At 41.4% G+C, this 26,187-nt stretch overlaps 2 protein-coding genes across 13 annotated transcripts in view; both read left to right on the top strand.

The window, feature by feature from the left end:
• The window catches only part of LOC138969513 (NEDD4 family-interacting protein 1-like), a 13,989-nt gene extending 8,806 nt beyond the window's left edge, over positions 1-5,183 (top strand). For both annotated transcript variants that reach the window (XM_070342327.1, XM_070342328.1), the window contains 3 exons: positions 445-569; positions 1,409-1,475; positions 3,256-5,183. In XM_070342327.1, coding sequence (XP_070198428.1) covers positions 445-569; positions 1,409-1,475; positions 3,256-3,353 — 290 coding nt within the window. In that variant the 3' untranslated portion in view covers positions 3,354-5,183. The remainder of the gene's footprint in view (positions 1-444; positions 570-1,408; positions 1,476-3,255) is intronic.
• A 4,811-nt stretch (positions 5,184-9,994) lies between these two features.
• Positions 9,995-24,313, top strand: LOC138969508 (poly [ADP-ribose] polymerase tankyrase-2-like). Of its 11 annotated transcripts, none has more exons than XR_011456483.1 (5): positions 10,339-10,476; positions 16,330-16,588; positions 20,741-20,979; positions 22,258-23,957; positions 24,088-24,313. XR_011456483.1 is itself a non-coding variant. In XM_070342317.1 (4 exons), exons 2-4 carry the CDS (start codon positions 16,372-16,374, stop codon positions 23,077-23,079), a joined length of 1,278 nt encoding a protein of 425 aa, XP_070198418.1. In that variant the 5' UTR covers positions 9,995-10,366; positions 16,330-16,371; the 3' UTR covers positions 23,080-24,313. The 11 variants fall into 11 exon arrangements, 6 of the variants coding, with proteins under 6 accessions (XP_070198418.1, XP_070198413.1, XP_070198412.1 ...); XR_011456481.1 differs by having other exon boundaries at positions 24,026-24,313; XR_011456482.1 differs by having other exon boundaries at positions 22,258-24,003.
• Positions 24,314-26,187: the final 1,874 nt, after the last annotated feature.

Genomic DNA, 26,187 nt, shown 5'->3' with positions numbered 1-26,187 from the left:
ATATCAAACACTGCATGGTTTCAGTCTTGTTCCTGTTCCACTGGCTGGGCTTCCTGCTGTGGCTGTGCCTGTCTGTGATATCGTATTTGTGTGTGACATGATTGCTATATATATCAGACACTGCATGGTTTCAGTCTTGTTCCTGTTCAACTGGCTGGGCTTCAGGCCTGCTGTCTGTGATATTGTATTTTTTGTGTGTGTGATATGATTGATATCAGACACTGCATGGTTTCAGTCTCGTTCCTGTTCAACTGGCTGGGCTTCCTGCTGTCTGTGATATTGTATTTATTGTATGTGTGATATGATTGATATATCAAACACTGCATGGTTTCAGTCTCGTTCCTGTTCAACTGGCTGGGCTTCCTGCTGTGGCTGTGCCTGTCTGTGATAATGTATTTATTTGTGTGTGATATGATTGATATATCAGACACTGCGTGGTTTCAGTCTCGTTCCTGTTCAACTGGCTGGGCTTCCTGCTGTCACTGTGTCTGTCCAACACGGTTGCCGGGCGGTGCGGGGCGCTGTCTGGTCTCGGTCTGTCCATCATCAAATGGGTCGCCATCGTCAAGGTAGAGTGTTATTGATGACTATTCCAGGGATTAGGCCCAACAAAAATATCAAGAGTTTCCAGTTCCTGGACTGACCCTATTTTTCTTCCCAACTCCAGAACATTTTTATTCAAGAAACAAAAAGATGAAGAAAGAAAAAAAGAAAGGTTTTTGCAGGCTACATGAGGGAAAGCCGCCTGTCTCCCCAGATCTGGTTGAGTTCCAGCCAAACAAAACAAAACTTACCGACCTGCCTGCCCTCATTTAAGAGCTATGTTTGCTCTTCGTTAGAGCCGACTGAGCATCTACATCAGAAAAAAGCGTCTGCTCGAATGAACCTTAGCCATGTGAAGTTACTGGCTACGAGTCAATTGACGATTGCTTCCCATGCAATATATTTTACGATCAAACGGTTATGTGTGACTATGGCTTAAAACCTCAACCAAAAAAATCCAACATTTCCTGATTCTGAAATTTCAGTTTACTGTCCTGCTTTTCTGGTAGCTTGCTGGGTCCTTGATCTTTCGTAAGTCATGAAAACTTCCTCATTTCTGCACAAATTCCTCATTATTTTGTATACAACTCCTTGTTTAAAAAAACCATTACTTGTAAAAAAAAATATGATAACCTACAGTAAAAAAAATTACGAAAATAAAAACAGGAAAAGTCATATGGGTCTGGGAGGGGGGTAATCCTTCTGCCAACAACTGCATAATCTGCGAGTTCTCAAATGGATCGATTTCATTATATCATTATATCAAAATGCCCCCCCCTTTTTTTTCCCTTCTTCTTTTTTTCCTTTTTTGGTATTCATCTGTTCTGATGCATGTTTTGTGAAGATGGCGTATTTGTGTCCACAGCACCGACAGTGGGCCAGTGACTTTGCCGACGGCGACTCGTGGCTGTGGTGGCTGCTCTTCTTCTGTGGTCAGTCAGCTTTCTTCTTTGGCATCGGTGCACACACCATTGTTTGGCATCGGTGCACACACCATTGTTGGCATCAGTACACACACCATTGTTTGACATCAGTGCACACACCATTGTTTGTCATCGGTAGACACACCATTGTTTGGCATCAGTACATACAACATTGTTTGGCATCAGTACGTACACCATTGTTTGGCATCAGTACATACACCATTGTTTCACATCAGTACACACACCATTGTTTGACATCAGTACATACACCATTGTTTGGCATCAGTACATACACCATTGTTTGGCATCAGTACATACACCGTTGTTTGGCATCAGTACATACACCATTGTTTGGCATCAATGCAAACACCATTGTTTGGCATCAGTACATACACCATTGTTTGGCATCAGTACATACACCATTGTTTGGCATCAGTACACACACCATTGTTTGGCATCAATGCACACACCATTGTTTGACATCAGTACTTACACCATTGTGTGGCATCAGTGCATACAACATTGTTTGTCATCAGTGCACACATCATTGTTTGGCATCAGTGCATACAACATTGTTTGTCATCAGTGCACACACCATTGTTTGGCATCAGTGCATACAACATTGTTTTCCATCAGTACATACACCATTGTTTGGCATCTATGCACACACCATTGTTTGGCATCAGTACATACACCATTGTTTGACATCAGTACATACACCATTGTTTGGCACCAGTACATACACCATTGTTTGGCATCAGTACATACACCATTGTTTGGCATCAGTACATACACCATTGTTTGGCATCAGTACATACACCATTGTTTGACATCAGTACATACACCATTGTTTGGCATCAGCTGTACACAAGCAATGCTGGCTCACGCAGAGCCATACACTGATATGTACCATTTTCCGGTGTAGCACGGAAGCATTTGGGTATAACAAGCAAGCGAGCTTAACATTGTGCTGGCTGCAGCTGTTGGTAGACTCTGCCAGGACTATTTTTAACTCGCACTTAAATGCAGGCCAGAAACAGCTGTGTGCATAGTAAAATGTGATGCGTAGTTAAGGGAATGATGACGTGAACCAAAACCAGAGTCTGTGTGAATGGTTGATAACTAACGGAGAGAGATTTTCAAGACTGTTTGTTTGCTCAAATAGTCTTGGTAAACATCTTTACATATATATCTAAATGTGTGTTATATTGTGGTGTTAGATTTGTCGTTTTCTGCACCACCACTGCAGTTTCTGGTGTTTGATATAATAAGATTGAACAATTGATTGATTAATAGGATTAAGATCTAGCGTCACTCACACACAACAATGATTTGTTTTGTTTGAAAATGATGTTACTGCTACATGAATCACCAACACTGAAACAAGTGTAGGTTCTACATGAAAGTGGTCAGCTGACAGCAAACCAATATCCCTCTCCATTAACACAAAGAATCACATATTTAAGACACTATTACAGTGAATTCCATTCACTAATTTGAGCTCACGTGTTGAAAGTTCCAGGGGACATGCATGGATGGCCAGGTTAACTGGTTAGTTTACTGTGTGAAATGTAATGTTAGGAAAGGGGAAGGAAATACAAGAGATATGACTGGTGTTATCCAAAATGTGGATTCACAAATTACTTCCCCTATTTTAGTTTCAAACTCCAGTACTTCTTTCTTTCAGGGTTCCTGACCGTGTGACTGTGTCATGGGCATAGTTTATAATATGTGCATGTATGACTGTTAATGGTATCATCCAACCAAATGTTGCCTTTGTCTGTTGCAGGCTTCCTTCTGTTCATCCGTGGTTCTGTGCAATACGTGCGCGTCAAGTACGAGTGGGCCCAGCTCAGCAACCGTCTTCGTCGTTACCGTCTCATTTAGTGGCCCCGCCTGAGTTGCCGTCTCATCTAGTGGCCCACAGTCACCATGGCCATTGGCTTTAGCTTTTTTTCATTTTTTTTTTCAGGCATAAATACCTTTCTGAAGAGGAGTCAGTGTTACGGTCGGACATCTGTCAGCGTTTAGTAATGAAATTTGTGGATTTAGCACAGTCTTTTTATAACCATTTCCAATCAGCATTTGATTCCTATTGATCTTTTGTTTCAATTCAATTCAAGGAGAGTCAGTGTTGCAGTTGTACAGTGTAGCTACTGTCAGGGGTAAAAAGAAAGAAAGCGGGAGTTAGTTTCAGAGGAAGCGAGGCAAATAGAAAGATAGCGGGAGTTAGTTACAGAGCAAGGGAGGCAAATAGAAAGATAGCGGGAGTTAGTTACATAGGGAGGGAGGCAAATAGAAAGATAGCGGGAGTTAGTTACATAGCAAGGGAGGCAAATAGAAAGATAGCGGGAGTTAGTTACATAGGGAGGGAGGCAAATAGAAAGATAGCGGGAGTTAGTTACATAGCAAGCGAGGCAAATAGAAAGATAGCGGGAGTTAGTTACATAGCAAGGGAGGCAAATAGAAAGACAGCGGGAGTTAGTTACATAGCAAGGGAGGCAAATAGAAAGATAGCGGGAGTTAGTTACATAGCAAGGGAGGCAAATACCTTTAGTACATGTGAAATCATGAACACACCAGAACTGTTTGTCATGTTGATATCTTTTGTGTGCACGTTGCTAGTTACTCGCGTGTTGTCGTGAAGGTTGGTCTTTTTGTGTGGTACATCTGGATTGTAGATGGTGGATAAAATCATAAATTGTCTTCTTTACAGTTTTATTTCTTCTTAAGATTCCCCTGTGATTTTGTGCTTGCTGCATTGTTTGTGAGTTGTGTGTGCTCTGTGTTTGTCTGGGCGGTCTGATAACAGCTTTTTATTTTAATAAGATGACATTTCATTAAAATTCTCAGATAAAGGAATGTACAATTAAATCGGGTCGTTGTTTTTTTACTCCACTTCTTTATACATGTTTGACTTGATGTAAAGAGTGTGTTTTCCTGGACTGAGTGAAAAAGTTAGTTGTAAACACTGCGAGTATCACAGATACTACATATAATCAGGGATCATATTTGGGGATAAACTTTTTCTGTGAATCAAAAAAAGCATAAAAGCCCATTTTTATTTCCAAATTAAAAAAAAAAATCAGCTTCAGGGAGCGTCGGCACCCCAGAAAGCTTTTTGATTTTACCCCCAGTCACATCAGTTTCACTGTATAAGGTATAATCAAGAGTACATGTTCAAGGGCCGTCAAGCCTATTTAATTTTGTTGCAATCCTGGTGGCTCCGTTTTGGCTGAGAAAGGAACATGGAAGCTGATTTTCTCCCTGTTTCTGTTGCACTTCACAAAGTAAATCTATGTTAGCTTGACAATGAATATATTGAACTGTATTTGTTTGTAAGCTTTTGTACATATATAACTGGATCATTGTTTTCTGTGATGTGAGAGAAGGAAGGGGCGTGGGACATCTGTATGGTTATGACATGGTATAATTATGTTGAAGAGATAACATTTTGTGGGACATCTGTATGGTTATGGACATGGTATAATTATGTCAAGAGATGATAACATTTTGTGGGACATCTGTATGGTTATCAGATGGTATATGTCAAAGAGATGATACAATTTTGAGTGCTAAAAAAACGGGATAAATAATCGGAGTCATTTTTGACGCTTCATTAAATATTTTGGAGATTTGTTTTCTACATTTTTTAAATGTGGCTCATTTAAATGTTTTGCCCTTACGTTAAAATAAAACCATCTTTCTGTCAAACTACTTGAATGCGTATTGATTGATGCAAAGTCTCATTCAGCATTTCTCTCTCTCTCTCTTTCTCTCTCTCTCTCTCTCTCTCTCTCTCTCTCTCTCTCTCTCTCTCTCTCTTTTACGTGTACACAGCCTTTTTCTGACAAATATTCTTACTTGCATATGTTCTTTACTTTCTTTATTTGGTGTTTAATGTCGTTTTCAACCGTACAAGGTTATATCGCGACGGGGAAAGGGGGGGGATGGGATAGAGCCACTTGTTAATTGTTTCTTGTTCACAAAAGCACTAATCAAACAAGAGGCGAAGCCTTCAAGGCTCACGTAAGAAATCGACAAACAGTAACACAAACTCAATCACTCCGTCACACACACACACACACACACACACACACACACACACACACACACACACACACACACACACACACACAGTAAGCATAGGTGAAACTATATGCAAGAAAGCGAGACCCTGGATCTGCCAAGAAGTCTCGGCCCGCTCACAATAACAATGACCGAGACTTTCAGTAATTCCTTTGCGTGACGTCTAACCCTCTTACGTCATAATGTGACGTCTTCAAATAGTTTCTATCACACACGTCGAACACTTTTGACCGAGACTGACGTAATCCATAGACTCGGAAATGTTAAAGTTTCTACCACAGACATACACACATACATACGCACGCACGCACGCACAGACAGACAAAGTTTATCATCGCATAGGCTACACTTACGTGAGCCAAAAATTGCTCCAGGGGCTTGCACCATACAATATATGACCTTACTGGGAGAATGCAAGTTTCCAGTACAAAGGACTTAACATTTCTTACATACTGCTTGACTAAAATCTTTACAAATATTGACTATATTCTATACAAGAAACACTTAACAAGGGTAAAAGGAGAAACAGAATCCGTTAGTCGCCTCTTACGACATGCTGGGGAGCATCGGGTAAATTCTTCCCCCTAACCCGCAGGGAGAACTTGCATATGTATGTCGGTCATTCTTTGGTAATGGCAGGGACCTATAATATAGGTCTATGGTAATGGTGACAATAATGATCAGCATCAGGATCGATACATTGCAGGTACCTTTTTAGGTTATCGTCGCCACGGAAAACAGGTCATGAATATGTGGGAAATACAGCAAAAATGTAATCGAGTGCACTGTTAGTTGTAACTTGGCTTTCCTAAAAGAGAAAAGTGTCCAGAATCGGGGGTGGGACTTTTCCGCGGATTTCCGCGGACACAACTTACGAATTCCGCTGGAGTAATCTATTTTCCCGCGTCCCATTTCATCACAGTATCTATAACTTCAATGTTGACTGAATGATATGGAGAGAAGTGAAGATGGAGCAGAACACTAGAAGCTTAAGAGTTAAATTGTGCTGACTGAAAACTCCTGATAACTAATAGTCATTTAGAGCTTCAATGCATTGCGGCGTCACTTGGATCATACTATTGTCAGTATTGGATTATGGATGCATGGTTCATTACGTAAATATGCACCATTACAATGTTACCATTGTTGTGTGAAAGTGTTTTTTGTTTGGTTGGGTTTTTTGGGGGGTGGAGGGGGGGTGAGGAGAATGTCTTTTTTACCTGATCCAAACGAGTTGAAGCTTAGTCTCAAAATGCACCAGATTGCACAGATTTTAATGTACCATTTAAAATATTTCGGGGGAGCATGCCCCAGATTTTCCTCTTTTTTCATCACAAGAGAGTCCCACCCCTGCAGAATGCAAAGCAAAGGAGAGTTGATCAGTACTTCTATTTGCTTTGAAGATACAAGGTTTTATAATTTGTACATCTGTGTTGTCACCTCAAACGCAAGTTACGATTTTGCCACAAAGTTGAAATACTACCATATTTTCTTTTTTGAGAAAATCGTTGCTGATGTTGAACAGTTAACTCATATTGCAAACACGTGGATGACTGTATGAGCATAAATCAGCTACTATGAACCATTACCATCACTTATAGTGAAAAACAGCAGCTCCGCCAAACAGCACACTATTTTGATAAAATGAGTATTACGACTAAATATGACTTGATTACTACACTAATCGTCATAAAAAAAACTATACACATACATGTACATTTAGCTGTAGAACTTTGTGATGCGGCCAGTTTTAGTAAAACCAAGGATATTGCCAGAAAGGTAATTTATTCCCCTACCATTTGAAACAAAGAGTTTCATTTTTCATCAATTAGTGCTTATGCAGTGTACCGGAGACCTAGGACACCCCCCAAAAGCAAATTCGTAAAAGCAAATTTGCAGACACTAAAATACACAAAAAATCTAAATAAGCAAGTGTGACCCTGTTTTTGATCTCAAATTGAAGAACAACTCATTTTCTACCCACACAAATTGATTTGGTTCAGCTGTTGTGTCTAACAGTGTTGTTTTGCCATTTTGAAGAAGACGGGTGTCAGCCTCGTCAGAAGCCGTAAAAGGCCTGTGTTGGCGTCATTTTTTGTGGGCAATGTGGGTAAAAACCCTGTTGTTTTGGAATGGCTCATTGTATTGCTTTTAAATTTGACAGGAGTATTCATAACACAATTGCTAAACAGTGTGTGAAATATCATGGCGTTTTGAAGAAGACTGGTGTTAGCCTCGTCAGAAGCTGTAAAAGGCTTGATTTCGCGTCATTTTGTGTGGGCTGTGTGGGTAAAAACCCCGTAGTGGTAATGGCTAGTTGTATTGCGTTTACATTTGACATGAATATTGTTAATACAATTGCAAAAGAGTGTGTAAAAATAAAATATGGCGTTTTGATGATTTTGTTGAACGAACTGGAACTTTTCAAAAAAGTTTGATTAAACTGTAATTACTCTTTTTAGTATACAGGCATGAAAATTCTCCGTATTTTCCGTATTTTTGAAAAAAATAAACCGTATATTTTTTTATTTTCCGTATTTTTCGGGGGGTTTTTTTGTTTTTTTTTCCCCTAGTCATAGTTATAGTAAAATAGTTTTGGGGCCATGTTTGAATCCAATTTTAAGGCTCAGATAGCCCCAGATTGCACCAAATTGCACCCTTGAAAAAAAAATTTTGGGGGAGCATGAAATTCCTAGAAGTCTTGGCGCTTCGCGCCTGCGAAACTTGGCGCTATGCGCCTTCGAATTTTGTTTTCAGTATTTTTTTTTTCAGTTTTCATGCCTGAGTATAGTTGCAAAAATTCTGCATTTTGCACACTTCAACACAAATGAATATTACAATTGGAGCGATTTTTTGATTGGTGCTTTTGTGAACAAGAAACACTTAACAAGTGGCTCTATCCCATCTCCCCCCTTTCCCCTATCCCATCTCCCCCTTTTCCCTCGTCGCGATATAACCTTCGTGGTTGAAAACGACGTTAAACACCAAATAAAGTAAAAGTAAAGTAAAGAATCAATTTTGGTACAAAAGCAACTACGCGCTTGGGTGGTATGGAAATGTGAACGCGAAACAACAATAAGAAAAACAGGTCTTCCAACATCAAAACCCAGTCCAGCGCAGCAGACTGAACTGGCACGCTTTTTATCGCTGTGAGTGACGTGCCACTTCAGTCTGCTACGCTGGACTTTAGTACTGAACACATTAGTTTGTAAAACATTTCTGCATACACATGAAGTCGTGTTTTTTTTAAACAATTTTTGTTAAAAGATGTACATCTCTAAACTGTGACGGGATTAACAACTCTTTCCGGAAGATTGCATAACCACTGAACATGTGTTTGTATTGTTCATAACTTACTTCTGGTACGGCGAAGTCGGATATGACAAGGAAACTGGCAAACCGGCCGAGCCTTCAGATCACTCCTGTTCAGTGCTAATATGTGTATATCATTACAACAACAACAACAACACAAGTAAAATTCGTGCAGTCCATGTCATCAAACTTGAAATGTAAGACTGAAAAGGAAAGAAATCAGGAAAAGAACAAAATAATTCGTTTCAAGTTTTAAATCAGTTTTAGTTGAAGTGATGAATGAAACCCGGGCTGAAACTGCTGAACGCCTAGTAGTACGGTAGTACACTGAGACGCGGCCAGTTCCTTCTTTCTTGCTGTATGGTTGTCTGTGTGATCTTAAAGTTTAAGGAAACAAACCTGCTTATTAAAAACCGTTATTTAATCAGCACGGTTACGCTTACATGATTCGACTGGGCAGTCAACCATCCCGGTGTGACGATATCAGCTTTTCTCATCAAGACCAGTTTTCTCACCGGCCTTGTTGAATTGGATCATAGGGATATCTATGATTGGATTAACTCCACACTGACTTGTCCCCCAAAGCGGTACACAAAGGGAGAAAAGCATGTCACTTTCTAGCATGGGCCATGTCACTTTCTAGTTGCAAGTGAAGGAAATTCGAACTCAAATTCGGTAAGTTTTTCTTCAAAATACAATTACTTCGAAAACTTCCCTTGACTGAATGACTGAAGGGGAGGATTTTGCGATGATGTACATTCCTAAGTTAAAATGCCTTTTCTCTGAACGAATTATCCCCCATGACTGTAAAGTACCAAAGGCAATCATCAGTACTTTAGAAGGGAGGGGGGACAGTCAGTGGTCCAGGGGCAAACTCAGTGATAGATAATCAGCTCCAGCCGGTTTACCATTTTCTTCAGGCTTTCATCTTTTTATTCAAAACTATGATTGATCGGGGAATTGAGAAAGATCAGTCAAAATTCAGCGCATGCACTGCAGAGAGAGAGCGAAAAAGAAGGAGGCGGGGTGAAGGTGGTGGGCGTGTCAAGGGAGCGAACTCTGGCTTCAAAAGTTAAAGGGAGTAAACTCGTCCTCTGTTATTTTTTTTGGTCCAGCCCGACTCCGATGAAAACGTGTCTCTGATTGGCTGTTTTGCCGCTGCTGCTTTGCGAGCATGTGCTGGACGCATGGACGATGTGTTAGCCTCGAAAAATGACAATTCCTGGGCATCTTTCAGCTCTAGACAGAGCATATCCTCAGAGAATGGAGTGACTAGCAAACACTTGTATCAGTGAGAAAGACAGAAGACGCGTCATTACGCAAGCAGCAGTGAACGTGACACGGTGTAAGTCGGTGGCCCAGCCTTGATGTGACCTCGACACTTGCCTCACTTGTTTCTGTCACGATCCAAAATTTGGCACATCAGCTGATCCGTCTGTGGTAGCGGCGTGCCTTGTGGCTGCACAGCCTCTGGGGGACAGGTTGGTGATGCATCACTGGTGCGCATTTCTCTCTTGTCTTCAAGTCTCGGTCCAGGAGCCGGTGTTCTGTGCAGCCTGAATTGTGTAACAGTGTTTCTCAAGTCCGATGATAGGCAGTAAACTGTGTAGTGAGTAAGCCAGACCCAGTGCTCGTTTGACCTGACAACCGCAAAGGCTTGTTTGTGTCGAAGAGCAAGATTTAAATAATGTATTGCGTTTTACTGGTGTTTTATGCCTAGTGCATGTTTTGGCATGTGATTAAATAGGAGACATAAGATTCTATTTCAACCATCCTTCTTCCAAACCGTGTGCTTTCAAGAGTATTTGATGCACGCTGCATAATGCTGCTTCTCATACACATACTTCCCAGGCTAGGGTGTGCAACGAGTATTTGATGCACGCTGCATAATGCTGCTTCTCATACACATACTTCCTAGGCTAGGGTGTGCAACTAGTTCTGGTATTTGTGTTTTTACCGACAAGGTCTTGTTCATTGAGGTATCTCCTGCTTGTTAAATGTCGTCTATCGTCGCCTAATGTGCACATGAGCAGCTTACCCGCCACCTATAGCTGTTTTCTTGAAATAAGTCTGTCATGATTTTTTACTTGTGCGATGTGATAGATTAACAGCCCCTTTTGACAGAGTCAAGCTTTTGAAAGTGAGGTGACACAAGTAGCACCGATCGGCTGTAACCTGCAATCGCAAAGAACAATTAACGCTGATGTGTAAGTTATGCAGTGTGCGCTCGATATGATACGCTACCCTTTTTTTTCCAAAAAGATATATGCATCGCCATCGGATGCGCTTTGCCGCTGATCGCTTGCTGATCACTGACAGTGTTCGCTGAACAAGTGTGTTGTGATCACTGACAATGTTCACTAAACAAGTGTGTTCTAAATCTAATCACTGGCAGTGTTAGCTAAGCAAGTGTGTTCTGATCACTGACAGTGTTCGCTAAACAAGTGTGATCTGATCACTGACAGTGTTCGCTAAACAAGTGTGTTCTGATCACTGACAGTGTTTGCTAAGCAAGTGTGATCTGATCACTGACAGTGTTCGCTAAACAAGTGTGTTCTGATCACTGACAGTGTTCGCTAAGCAAGTGTGTTCTGATCACTAATAGTGTACGCTAAGCAAGTGTGTTCTGATCACTGACAGTGTTCGCTAAACAAGTGTGTTCTGATCACTGACGGTGTTCACTAAACAAGTGTGTTCTGATTACTGACAGTGTTAGCTAAGCAAGTGTGTTCTGATCACTGACAGTGTTCGCTAAACAAGTGTGTTCTGATCACTGACAGTGTTAGCTAAGCAAGTGTGTTCTGATCACTGACAGTGTTCGCTAAACAAGTGTGTTCTGATCACTGACAGTGTTCACTAAACAAGTGTGTTCTAATCACTGACAGTGTTCGGTAAGCAAGTGTGTTCTGATCACTGACAGTGTTCGCTAAACAAGTGTGTTCTGATCACTGACAGTGTTCGCTAAACAAGTGTGTTCTGATCACTGACAGACTGTTACACAGTGTACTGTTAGTTAAGCAAGTGTGTTCTGATCACTTAGTGTACGCTAAACAAGTGTGTTCTGATCACTGACAGTGTTCGCTAAACAAGTGTGTTCTGATCACTGACAGTGTTCACTAAACAAGTGTGTTCTAATCACTGACAGTGTTACTGTTGGCTAAGCAAGTGTGTTTTCCTAAAACCCACTTGACCTCAATCAAAACACATTTTGAGCGATCACCACAGGTCAGCGATTATTGCCGCAACAAATTGTGAACTCTTGAGTCTGATTTTAAGTATAGTTTCGAAAAAGAGAAGGGCACAAAGTTGAGCGCACACTGCATAACATACACATCAGAGTTAGTTGTTCGTCCCGATCGCAGGTTAATTAAAGCCAATCGGCAGTGTGGTACTTGTTTCGCCTCATTTTGAAATGCTCAACTCCGTAAAACTAAAAAGGGCTCTTACTCTACCACACTGCTTAAAAATCCATACCGAGTTATTTCCGAACATTGTATATTATTATTCAGTTAAACTAAAGTTGCAACAAAAGTGCTGCTGAAGTACGGCACATGTTCTTTTCCAAATCTGACATTTTATTCAGCTGCAGCTGAGGCCTGTGTGAAGTTTGTGTTATTAAGTAAAACACAAGTTTGAAGAATTTCATGGAGCTCAGAATTTCATCAGCAATGCCAATGGAGTCAGAATTTGCTCCAGATTGGCTAGAACCTTTCCTGGTCATTTGGAATGCTTAGTAACTAACTATATATGTGAAATTTAGCTCTTTGTATACATCTGCTATGCATGCATGTTTACCCTAAAGGTAATTCTATACAATTGCTGTCTTTATATTATTACTTCATGTGACATGTTACAGATCTTGTTATAAATCTTGGAATTCCAGGAAAATATCTCAGGTCCGGTAACCCCCTTAGTTTTGAGGGGTTTTTTGTCCCCCGAAATCGGCGTATGCTGCCCGAATGGCGGGGTAAAAACGGTCATACACATAAAAATCCACTCGTGCTAGAAACATGAGTGAACGTGGGAGTCTAAGCCCATGAACGAAGAAGAAGAAGATGTTTCATTTTTACCTCACTTAATTCCCGTGCCTGATGAAGCTACCTGCAGAGAAGCAGGTACATCTGATGGAAGGATTGCATGTACAGTGTACTACAGTGGTACCTGCCATGTGGGGCCCCTCCGATGAGAGGACACCTCCCTTAAAAGGACACATTCTGGGGTCCCTTTGTCTAGTATCTCTACCAAAATATACCTGTCATGACAGGCCACCTGCAATGTAGGGACACGTTCAGCTGGTCCCAAGGGTGTCCTTTCATCGCAGGTACCACTGTACTACACAGGCATGGGAATTGTCTGCCGAAAGGCAAATATCCGCAGAATTTTTTGTTCCGCCGAAAAAGCAAAAGTGTCCGCCGAAAAAATAAATAGGGGAGGCAAAAATGGTTCTAAAAACTGAATATAATGGCAAACTTGGAGCTAAGATGACACCAAATTACACCAGTTGGGTTCTTTGGAGAAAAAAAAATTCCGCCCAAAATGCCCCCAAACCCCCCTAGCAGGGCTAGGCGCTTTGCGCCGTCGACTTTGCTATTACTTACAAATGTTCAGCCTTTTTTACTTTTTTCAATTCCCATGCCTGGTACTACTAGTGCATCACCACAATTAAGCTAAACCTGAACCAGCAGGAGTCTGCAGACCTGGCGTTTCAAGGCCACTGAACCAGTTTTCTTTTTACCCCTGTCAGTGTCAACCTGCTCTAAGTGGCCGGGGAAAATGGGTTAGTGGGGCTTCTTATCTGGTGACAAGTGATTCAAAGATCACCAGGCGCCAAGAGCAATGGTTTCAACCTGCCCTCAGCAATCTGTTTTAGCCTGTTTTCTTTAGTCTGGAACTTTAAAATTTGGCCTTATCAGCTGATTATAAACATTGGAACAGAAAGTATGTTACAACAGTTTGGTTTTCTTGTCAGTGTTTTTTGGCCCATGTTTGACGATGACCTTGATGTGGATTTTGCTGTTTCAAGGTGTTGCCTGGTATTATGCGCAGTGCTCCTGTATGATTTGACTCGTGGCATGTATTAGGGACAAGTCTTGTCAGTCAGAATATAAAATATGAAACAGTATGACGTTTAGAGAGGTGTGAGAACAGGTGTGTATGTTGTTACTGGTGATGGTACAGTGGTAGTGGTACCTGCCATTTGAGGCCCCTCCGGTGAGGGAACACCTGGGCAATAAAAGACACCTTCTGCAATACCTTTGTCTATTAATCTTGACTAAAGAAATACCTTAGACATTTCACCTGTAATGTAGCTAGACACATTTTGGCTGGTTCCATTATGGTGACTTTTCTACCTTCTAACAGAACCACTGTAAGTTGTAATAATAATAATAATGCAAACTTTTATAGCGCTATTCTAGAAAAATGTCTACTCTTAGCGCTTTACAATACATACATCGACCAAGCATACTATACACGCACAGGCAAAGAAACCGACCAAACATAACCAACAAACTATACATGCACAGGCAAAGAAAGCGACCAAACATACAATACACGCACAGGCAAGATAACGACCAAACATAAACAAACATACTATGACCAAACATAACCAACATACTATACGCGCGCAGGCAAAGAGAACAATCAGTTGTAACACCAGTACAGATGTCATTTGGCTTCATCTGTTGGCATAACACTGAAAATTATTTCAAATCACAAAGAAACTTTCCCATTACATGCATGCATGCTCACACACTCACACACACATACATACACACACACACACACACACACACACACACACACACACACACACACACACACAGTGCCTCCTTAGCACAAAGGGTTTTTCACCCCGTAATTAGGTCAGTGAACCAACCGCTTTACCCAAGAGAGTGGATCAGTCTGCCTGTACCTTTAAGCCTCTTCACCTTGCTGCACTGAGCTGTAGTTAACCAGTGTTCCTCGCTCTTGCCTGGTCCTGTTTCCCTTCAGACCCTTCACATTTATTTTGGGCCCAATGTTGGGGGTTGTTGGTCTGAGGTTAGGTCATCAACTTGATGGGTTACTTGCTATCTGGTTGGCATGGCTGAAGTTATTGTGTGTGTGCTCAGTTTGCTCTGAGGCTGGATTGCTGTCAGTTCCCTGTCTGATGGGTATGGAAAGCTGTTTGGCTCATAACCACTACATGTGTAAAAAATGATTAGTACACGTGTAATAAATAATAAATACACGTGTAATTAATGATTAAGACATGTGTAATAAAAATGTCATACACGTGTACGAAATGATTAAATACATGCGTAATAAACATTTCTTACACGTCACACGTGTATGAAATATTTATTACATGTGTATTTAATCATTATGCTATTCCATAGCATAAGAAAAAAGATAAATTACACGTGCAATAAGAAATAAATACACGCGTATTAATCATTTATTACACGTGTATTTATGATTTATTACACGTGTAATGGTTATCAGCCATGGAAAGCCGTTTGGCTCATAACCATTACACGTGTAAAAAATGATTAGTACACGTGTAATAAATATTTAATACGCGTGTAATTAATGATTAATACACGTGTAATAAAAATGTCATACACGTGTACGCAATGATTAAGTACACGCGTAATAAACATTTCTTACACGTGCATGAAATATTTATTACACGTGTATTTAGTCATTTCTTACACGTGTATGAAATATTTCTTACACGTGTATTTAATCATTATGCTATTCCATAGCATAAGAAAAAAGATAAATTACACGTGCAATAAGAAATAAATACACGTGTATTAATCATTTATTACATGTGTATTTATGATTTATTACACGTGTAATGGTTATGAGCCAAACGGCTTTCCATAGACAGGCGCAGTGGCGTGGTGGCAAGAGGTTGACCTCCTAATCGGGAGGTCATGAGTTCGAATCCCGGTTGCTGCCGCCTGGTGGGTTAAGAGTGGAGATTTTTCCGATCTCCCAGGTCAACTTATGTGCATACCTGCTAGTGACTTAACCCCCTTCGTGTGTACACGCAAGCACAAGACCAAGTGCACACGGAAAAGATCCTGTAATCCATGTCAGAGTTCGGTGGGTTATATAAACACGAAAATACCCAGCATGCCTACTCAACGAAAGCTGACTATGCTCTCAGAGTATAGTGTGGGGAACCCAAATGGGCAAACGAGCTCACACGTAACCAGACAATTCTTGAACGCTGAAGAAGTTGGCTGTGAAGCAGGTGGAGTTTGCATCATTCTGAGTTTGGCAATATAATGTTGATACATCATCATGTTGTAATGCATCGCTGACAATTATGGAAGTTTTGTACTTTCTTTTTTTTGCCTAATTCTTTATGTTGTTCTTCAGTCTTTCTTCATGTCTTCCCTTTTTTTTCTCTCATACTTTCTTTTTCATTGGTATAATATCTAATTAACTTAAATCTGTGTTCCAACAGATTTAGTCCACCTAGCCTCACTTGCAGCTTCGATCTATCACCATGGCGACTGAGGACGGAGACAAGTGGTTCGACAGCCTCATGGAGAGCATCAGAAGCGGCCAAGTGGATCGTGTAGCAGAGCTGCTGACGGCTGGCCACGACATCAACCGCATGTCGGAGGAAGAGAGGTTGTCTCCCCTCAGCCTGGCGTGCATGCAGGGCCGACTGGATGCCGCCAAGCTTCTGCTGGAACACGGGGCTGACGTCAGCCTGCCAGGTAGGAATACTGGGACACAGCAGACAAGTCTGTTCCCAAATTAAAATGTTTGTTTCCGATGTCAAGTCGAACAAAATTAGGGTTGGTAGGTCAGTGGGTCTTTTGTTGTTTTCATTACATTTAGTGAAGTTTTGACTAAATGTTTTAACATAAGACTGGGAATTGAGACAAGGTTGGTGGTCTGTGTGTGTGTGTGTGTAGAGCTATTCCTAAAAAGCACTAGACCCATCTTAATGAAACTTTACATACAAATTCTTCTGGCTGATATCCCCAGAATTTGTTTCCCCTTTTTTCGATAAATGTCGTTGATGATGTCATATCCGGCTTTTAGTAAAAGTTGAGGCAGCTAGCACTGTCATGCTCCAATTTTTTTTTATAAATCTGCTTCACGCGATTTGTTTTTATTTTTATTTACACTGGCCGACACATTTTATTGGCCAGAAAACATACGAGCTGTATTAGTGGGGCTCCTATGTTGCAAAATCATTCAAATCATGCAACAAACACCAAATTAAGCAAATATGAAGAGTTTTATGTGCTTAACAAAACCTGATACAGAGCCATCGCGAAAAATAAAAAATGGGTAGTTTTTAAACAATTTTTCAAAATGGCCGCCAGTGTAAACGGTTGGGTATGTTAGGCATATTTCACTTCATGTGATTAACAGCAAATTTGGCGTAAATGGACATTTGCTTTTGCTTAACAAAACCTGATACAGAGCCACCGTGAAAAAATTAAGAAATCAGTAGTTTTTTTACAATTTTCAAAATGGCCGCCAATAAAAGGGTATTTAGCCATTTTTGATGCTACAAGACATTCTCTTGCAATAGAAACTAACACAAACACATTTTTAAACAAAACAATACATGTATTGTTGGTGCAGAGAATGATTGGACGGTGTGGGTGGCAGGGTTGAAGAATGTGTGGATTACCTAAACTGTGCAAAAATAAATATATTGCACCAATTTTCATACCAAAACGAAAACATTCATTCCTGTGCTGTTATATTCAATGTATGCTATTGAGGGTACTCAACTTGGCTAACTGGAACACTTTTAAGATAAAAGGTGGCCTTTACATGGGTTATTTGACCGCCGCCCAAATAAGGGTACCCCCAAAATAAAACTGATAAAAATGTAATGTATCAACTCAAAAGTCGACTAAAATTCATAATCGCTGTATTTCGAAAACGTTGTTTGTTCTCATGTGTTTACACAACTAGCACATTCCGGCAAGTGTCTATACTCAAAAGAAACTTTGGCAGTACTTGAAACAACCATCTGTCATATATACATGCGAAGTCAAAAATATGTGGGATGTAAGTCAACAAACTTGTGGCAGTTTTTAAAATATTATTTCGTGAAGATTTAAAAGTGTACTCAAACGGTTGAACTACGCCTCGTGCGTAGACACACATTCCTGAAAGTTTCAACGCAACCCACTTGGTCATTGCTAAAATACATGGATTTTAGTTGACTTGGGTATCCCTCAAATTTGACACATAAACATCTCATCCGTGAGATCGACACATACATCAGTAGGTACAATGGCACAACACTAGAAATATGCAAGATGGCGAAATAAAACAACCTGTTCTGGATGGATAATCAAGTTGACTTTCTCTTCGTATACAACAGTGACCCAGTTGTGCCTCAGGAATTGTCGTCGGCTTTTTAAAAGGTACCCGAAGTTTTTGTCCCATCTCTTTGTCACGTCAAGGGTATCCTTATTTTGACGGCGTAAATGATGATGTTAAAAAAAAATGTGCCAGATAGCGAAGATGCGAGCCTTTAATGGCATAGACAGTTTGAATAAAATGACACAGGAATAAAAGTTTGAGTTGGGGTATGAAAATGGGTGCAATAATATTTTTGCACAGTTTAGATGCTGACAGTTTTCACAGGCATGCAAGCACATTTGCAGAGAGCTGTGCTCTGCAGTCCTTCTTAGCAGCATTTGCAGCGTTTTGTTGTACAGCTCTTCTTGCAGGCACACCTCATGAGTTCTCGGCACACGCTGGATACCTCTTGAAAGCTCGTCCAGAATGACTCCCACTTTCCAGCCTTGAACTGCCAGCCCACAGAGTTTGGAAGTCTAATAGGTAGATGGCTCTTCTCAATCTCATGTCCTGCAGCAGCACCTCACTTGTAAGGGGATTATGGTCAATTTGGCAGCTCTTTTTACTGAAGAGGTACCGTCTAGCACTGTTTACACCCAATACGTTGCTGGTTTTGTCCTACAAATGTACACCAAAAAGCTCTTGTGCTGCCCTGTCAGTAGTACTCAGCTTACAAAGAGGAGCAGACAACCTGAAGAAAGTTTGAGTGACGTCTTCAAATGCTTGCCATACTTCCCAAGCCTTCTGATTCCCCAATACCATTGAAGAACGACATAGTGTCACAGCCTGTAAGGCTATGCAAAATGGGCAGACAGGGTGACTTCTCTTGGCCAATGGCTTTGGCAATGTGGCGATACACTTCACGAGCAGAAAAAAACGCAACACAGCTGGAATGAGAAGCAGACTGTCTGGCCTCCTCTACATCCATGGTGCAGGAAATCAGCCTGTGGTACCCTTCACACAAAAGATGAAAAGTGACATTTTTATTTGAATGTATTTGAATAATGTTTACTATCTCAGAGAGTCGGTCAAAGCCGGGTTAGCAAGTCTTCACACAACAGACCAAAATGAAAGAAAATTGTATTTCATGAATTCGTATAATTCTTACTGTTTCAGGTTAAAAAACAAACAAACACAGTTTCCAGTGACCCAACTGATTCTGGAATCTTTCTGACCGCTACATTTATTCGCTTCAAACAGTCGCTAACAGAATGTTGACCATAGTGAGGGTTCGTACGTTAAACCCATCAAATTCACAGAGGTCGCTTACAAATGATGTGCAAACATGTTCCAATTAATACAAATAAAAAAATCTTACTGTTAAGATGTATTAGGTAACAAACCTTGATACAGTAGTACTAGTGAAATCGGCTCCCTTCTGTGGCACCGGAATAAATGCAGAACGCTTGTTCCCAGGAACCGGCATGTGGTGTAACTCTTGTATATATCCTGTAAAAATAAAATTCACACCAATGCACGGTCAACTTAGAATAAGCAAAAGGATGAGAAACAAGCAACAAACCAAAATTGTAAAACTCAAAGAGCGGTACCTCTTCATTTTTCAAAACCACTTATCTCATTTGATTAGCATACACTGTATGCTTTTGTCTGTTGGCCGTCTTTGAAAGTTTGATCACAACACTGTAAAGACATGGGGAGTGGAGTGTTTTTATCTCCAGCTGGTCATCCTACTATCTGGCCTACCCTCACTCAGTTTTTGACTCTACCCCTCCCCACCTTATGGAAGTCCTTAACGTAGGCAGGCCTAATCATTTATCATACCATGAACAATCTCTTTCTCCTCGCCTTTTATTCAAAGTTCGTTTAATCTGTTTAAAATCACCAGCGTGGCGATCATGATTTCCTTACTTGTAATCAACAGATAGATCTAGATCTATCAGCATCACAATCCAGCTTGATGAGCTATTGCAAGATTACTCTGCATTTCAGCGCTTCACCCGATGAATAACAGACCCCAGGGGAGAATTAAACAGTAAAATGATGTGACATTGGTGAATGGATGCGTATTCTTGAAAACTTACCTTCAGAAACGTTGTTTTCGCTCAAATCAAAACACGCAATGTTGCGGAGGCCGCCATCTTGAATTTTCATGCTGCGGATATATAAAATTCTAAAAACGATCAAATTAAATACCAGAACACAAAAATACCCATAAGAGTATTTATGTCATGCATGTGTTATCAGCAGACAACTTCTGGTGCATGGTAAACCATTGAATTTTACATTTGCTGAGTTGGGAATATTTACTGCTGAGCGCTTTTGGTACGAATTTCGTCTGCTGTAAATGCAGCCTTTTATTCCCTATCAAAGACACAAAAAAACGATTTCTGAAGTGGCTCTGTATCTGAAATCCCTTAAATAATTATAAGGAACAATACCACAAAGTATGATGTTTGTTGCAAGATGTGAATGATTTATGAGTGCGTCTGCAACATACGAGCCCCACTATATCCCTTGGATGTTTGCGATGAGTAAGTGCAGTCTTAAGAACAAAGCCCCTGACCTTGTCTCAGGTCCTGAAGGTCAGACAGCGCTTCACCTCCTGTGTGGAGCGGAGGAGCGGTGTTCCGACATGGCGGAGCTGGGCGACCTGCTCATCTCGCACGGTGCCAGCATCGACGCTGCTGACAACATGGGCAAGACACCGGTGCTGCGGGCCTGTGAGAGTGAGGACCACAAACTGGTGCATGTGCTGTGCACCGCCCGCTGCAACGTCAACATTCACGACTACAATGGTGACTCTCCTATCAAGGTAACTTTGTGTGGATTGTGTGTGTGTAACGTCAACATTCACGACTACAACGGTGACTCTCCTATCAAGGTAACTTTGTGTGGATTGTGTGTGTGTAACGTCAACATTCACGACTACAATGGTGACTCTCCTATCAAGGTAACTTTTGTTTGGATTGTGTGTGTGTAACGTCAACATTCACAACTACAACGGTGACTCTCCTATCAAGGTAACTTTGTGTGGATTGTGTGTGTGTAACGTCAACATTCACAACTACAACGGTGACTCTCCTATCAAGGTAACTTTGTGTGGATTGTGTGTGTGAGTGTATGCAACGTCAACATTCATGACTACAACGGTGACTCTCCTATCAAGGTAACTTTGTGTGGATTGTGTGTGTGTAACGCTCGCTGTAACATCAACATTCACAACTGCAATGGCGACTCTCCTATGAAGGTAACTTTTATATTGATTTTGTTTTAGTGTGTGGAAGGAAGGAAGGAACAAAGGGTAGTCTTGAAACAGGGGAGACAGAGATTTTCCCCGAGTACGCAGTACTAGGGTCCAGCAGACTTTAATTGTGTGTCTGTCTGTGTATCTGTCTGTCTGTCTCGACTTAACAGCTTATTGCTGGGAAACTACTGGGCGCAGTTCGTTCAAAAGTTGATACACTAACTTGATAATAGGTCCGATTGATCGTATTAAAACTTCATAATGTTACCTGGGACCTAAATGCCACAAAAAACACAAAAGCCACTCTTAACGGTGGGAGTTTTTGCGGTGGGAGGCTGGTCGCTTTGCGAACAGCCTGAACTAAAGGGGAGACTTGAGCAGCGAACACGTCACGCAGTGACGAGAAAAGCATGATTTCAGTGCAAGCCAGACAACGGGTGAGGAAATGGTCTCGGCAAAGAAATTACAATGCAGGGTTTGGTCTCAGTGAAAGAGAGACAGAGCACGACGAGAGAGTCTATGGCCAAAATGATCCGGGTTCTATTCCCGGCATGGGCGTTCTATTTTTTTTTTTTTTTTAATTCTTGTTTACTATTGTTTATGATGAACGTTTTAATGTTTAATTTTACTCTAATAGTTTTTTTAATTGTGTAAAATAAATAAAAAAAAAATTTTTTTTTTTAATCCACGTGCACAAGACAAAAACTTTCATACTGGGGGAGCGAGCCAGTCTGAAGAGTACTCGGGTCCAGCGCCAGCGTTTTTTATTGTTAAAAGACGATGTTCAAAAAGACTTTTTGACTTCAGATGCAGACTATGAATAACATCTCCATCTTTCTTTGTCAGGTGGCCTGCAAGACGGCAGAGCTGTGGTTTTTCTGGCACTGTCGCCCAGAGACGTCTGGTGAGGCCAGCAAGACCCCACCCCGCAAGCTGGAGCCCAGCCACTTCCCGCCCATCGTCATCGCCAAGCGACTGCTGGAGGCCGGAGCCGACCCCCAGGAGGCCACGCTGCTCCCCGCAGCTGTCAACTTCGGGGCGGTGGAGGTGCTGAAGGAGTTCCTGACACTGGGAATGGATGTCAACATGCTGGATGACAACCAGAGAACACCGCTGGGCTGTGCCTGCACCGCCGCCAGCGTGCCGCCCTCCGTGGTGCGACTGTTGCTGGAGCACGGGGCCGACGTCAACAAGGGCGGGGGGTGGCGCAAGCACAAGCCGCTCATCTTCGCCTACGTGCACAACTCGGTGGACAAGATCCGCCTGCTGCTGTCCTACGGTGCGCGCATCCAGGAGGAAGAGATGTCGGAGCTGGTGTCGCTCAGTCTGTCCAAGTCCATCCTGGAGAACCCCGAGGTGGTCGGTCCCCACAGCAAGGAGCTGCTGTCCTGGCGCCTCCTGCTCAAGACCGGGACCAAGCCGCTGGTGCAGGGAACACTGGCCACCAAGGTGCACCAGCTCTCCATGTGCAGCAGCTACAACCAGATATCGCCGTGGATACAGACCCTCCTCAACCCCCTGCTGTCCCTCAAAGATATGTGTCGCATCGCAATCCGCTCCTCACTCTCCACCAGCATCGACACCAACCTCCAGCAACTCCCGCTGCCAAGGTCGCTCAAGGACTTCTGCATGTTCGGGGAGTTTGCCCTCGACAAGGACAAGTGCTGATGACGTGTGTTCTGACTGGCGGACTGTGGGAAACGTCTGTTTCATTGTGATTTAAAGTCTGTTAGCTGGGCCAGGGGACCCGAAACAGACTGCTAACGTTCCAAATCAAGTTGAGGAACGTTGAGGACAAAACAACACATTCACCAGGGCAAGTCGAGTGATCAAGTTATGTCAAAGTGTCCCAGACCAACTTGGAATTGTTCCAAGGGTTACAGCATATGGCGGACAGGACAAACGGAAAGTGTTGTTTCCTTGGTAACTGGCCCAGGCAAACTTCATACGCTACTGTTGATATAATACTGTATTTCATTATTTGTATTCTTGTTGTGTACACAAACTTTTTTTTTTCTTTGCGAAGATGAAGGCACACGATTGCTGACTACTGTCCTCACCGGTTCACAGGGGTCACAGGTCACAGGTCTGGAGTTACTGACGTGCGTCTTGTTTCTGCGGGAATAAGGCTTGGTGCAGGAGAAGGGACTGTGATCGGTTATTGAGATGAACATTGGCATTAAACATTTAGATTTAAGACCTGAACTTGGCAATTGAAAGATACATTTCGTTGGCAAAGAAAAAAAATTCTGACAACTGCGGTCTGCATGAAGGAGATGAGTGAGTGTGAGAATGTGAGTCGTTGTCAAGGTGTGAATCGTTGTCAAGGTGTGAATGTGAGTTGTTGTCAAGGTGTGACTGAGTCGTTGTCAAGGTGTAACAGTGAGTCGTTGTCAAGGTGTAAATGTGAGTGGTTGTCAAGGTTTGACAGTGATTCGTTGTCAAGGTGTAAATTTATGTGAGTGGTTGTCAAGGTTTGAATGTGAGTCATTGTCAAGGTGTGACAGTGAGTTGTTGTCGAGGTGTAAATGTGAGTCGTTGTCAAGGTGTGACTGAGTTGTTGTCAAGGTGTGAATGTGAGTCGTTGTCAAGGTGTGACTGAGTTGTTGTCAAGGTGTGAATGTGAGTCGTTGTCAAGGTGTGACTGTGAGTCGTTGTCAAGGTGTGGTTGTCAAGGTGTGAATGTGAGTCGTTGTCAAGGTGTGACTGTGAGTCGTTGTCAAGGCGTGAATGTGAGTGGTTGTCATGGTGTGAATGTGAGTCGTTGTCAAGGTGTGAATGTGAGTGGTTGTCAAGGTGTAAATGTGAGTTGTTGTCAAGATGTGAATGTGAGTCGTTGTCAAGGTGTGAATGTGAGTCGTTGTCAAGGTTCTTGAGTAGAAAGAATTTGGGGGGGGGGGGGGGGGGGAGTGGCACAGAGGGAGTTTTTGTTGTTGAATACTGTTGATCTGTGATTTCTCTTTGTGAATTACTGTATATTTTTGGAAGTGATAATACTAATATGTTAATTGCAAAGTTTAAATTTATTGCCAATTTTTTCCACGCAAAATCAAATGCGAGTCAGTTGTGGTTAAGCTTGCCAACTTGTCCACACTGTACAGTGTCATTTCATATGGAAATTTACCGCCAGTTAGATGAATGATTGGGAATATTAAGAATGCAAAGATTTACAACCCTGCTTATATTTCCTAATTAATAATTAAAAGGCTTGTTTTTATTTGTCTTTGGATTAAATTGCTGTGCTCTTCTTTGAATTCTTCTTGTTTTAGTTGCCGATTACAATTGTCATTGTAACTATAAGAGTGCAGGAATTGGTGCTTGAGAAATGTCTTTACGTCGTCTCAAGTTTTACACGGCTCTTTAGTATAAAAAAACACACACCAGTAACCAGGTTAGGTAAGTTTAAATCAATATTTCGGCATGTAACTGCCTTCTTCAGGATGGTATTTTGTGTGTAACTCGTGTTGACTTTCTTTAACTAAGATTTTTGTAGAAATAAATCTCACAACAGATTTGTAGTGACAATTTGCTGCTGAAAAAGAATTTATTATTAAGGCTTCAAAAGACAGTGACATGTGATTCCTGAAATCATCTCATCAGTTCTTGTTTTCAGTAGGAATAACTAAGCTTCTGAAACTGGTCGAGTGCAATTCCAGTTTTCTGGTCGTTCAAGCGCATACGATTCGGGGAAATACTGCAAAGAATACAAGGAGAGTCTTTTAGTACAGCTTTCTTTCCAGGAACTGGCTAAGCAACTCATGGTACAATATATTATATTTATATATCTACAATTATTTACGTTCTCAGAATTTATGATGCAGATTATAATGTGCAAAATGAGAAATCACCTAAGTCATATTTTTGCCGAGAGAATTAGTATTGTACATAATAATCCTTGTACACAAGAGATGTAACTGCAAGAGTATAGTTAGCATTACAAAGTATTAAGACTGATTAATCATTTAATGTGCCATACTCCCCATACAACAGTGAAGGGACGAAGTGTATTATTCTTGTACAGCTCTGCAAGCTTCTCTTACAATCCTTACCTGTACCGTACTTAACGCAATGAAATATCAATGTGCTGGAGTCTATTAATTATGCGCATGTGTTTTTTATTGTTGTGTGTTTTCTTCGGTATAGATCTGCAAGGTCAAATATACAGCTAGTACTTCATATGCATTGCTACTGTACTGCCAAAGATCCTGAAGTATTAGGGCCCAAATATTGCAAACAATAGTTCTTTGGTGTAAATTCATGTACATTTTCTGCCTCTCCCGGTGCATTCAAGAAGTGAAACTTTGTACTGATCTATCTATCTACTGATCTATCTATCTACTGATCTATCTACTGATCTATCTATCTACTGATCTATCTATCTACTGATCTATCTATCTACTCTATTATCACTATATGACCTGCTTAAAAATGTGAATGTTGGTGTTTCCAATCTACCTACTGAATAGTTTGACCTGCTTAGAAATGTGAATGTTGGTGTTTGTATGCTTTTCAGAGTGTCAATCTTGGACCTCGCTGAGTTGAGAGATGGTGAACTCCAGTGAAAGTAGGCAAGGTCTGCTGCAGACTAAATGTCGGGCACTTCAACCTATAATGGATGACGCCATAACTTGCGGCAAATCCAATTCAGATGCTCGGTAGATGGCTATGTTTTAAGTCTGTATTGTGGACAAAACAATTTAGATGCTTGGTAGATAGGCTACGTTGTAAGTCTGTATTGTGGACAAAACAATTTAGATGCTTGGTAGATAGGTAACA

This window comes from Littorina saxatilis, linkage group LG6 (genome assembly GCF_037325665.1).
Source record: "Littorina saxatilis isolate snail1 linkage group LG6, US_GU_Lsax_2.0, whole genome shotgun sequence".
NCBI classification, from domain to species: domain Eukaryota; kingdom Metazoa; phylum Mollusca; class Gastropoda; order Littorinimorpha; family Littorinidae; genus Littorina; species Littorina saxatilis.
The sequence above is the reverse complement of the archived record's forward strand: the minus strand, read 5'-3'. Positions and strand labels throughout refer to the sequence as shown.

What these genes read in the sequence shown, in the direction of transcription:
- LOC138969508 (XM_070342317.1), top strand. Translation starts at nt 16,372, where the DNA reads ATGGCGACTGAGGACGGAGACAAGTGGTTCGACAGCCTCATGGAGAGC. An exon ending in GGCTGACGTCAGCCTGCCAG is followed by an intron (nt 16,589 to 20,740) that starts GTAGGAATACTG and finishes ACCTTGTCTCAG; the next exon opens with GTCCTGAAGGTCAGACAGCG. An exon ending in ATGGTGACTCTCCTATCAAG is followed by an intron (nt 20,980 to 22,257) that starts GTAACTTTGTGT and finishes TTTCTTTGTCAG; the next exon opens with GTGGCCTGCAAGACGGCAGA.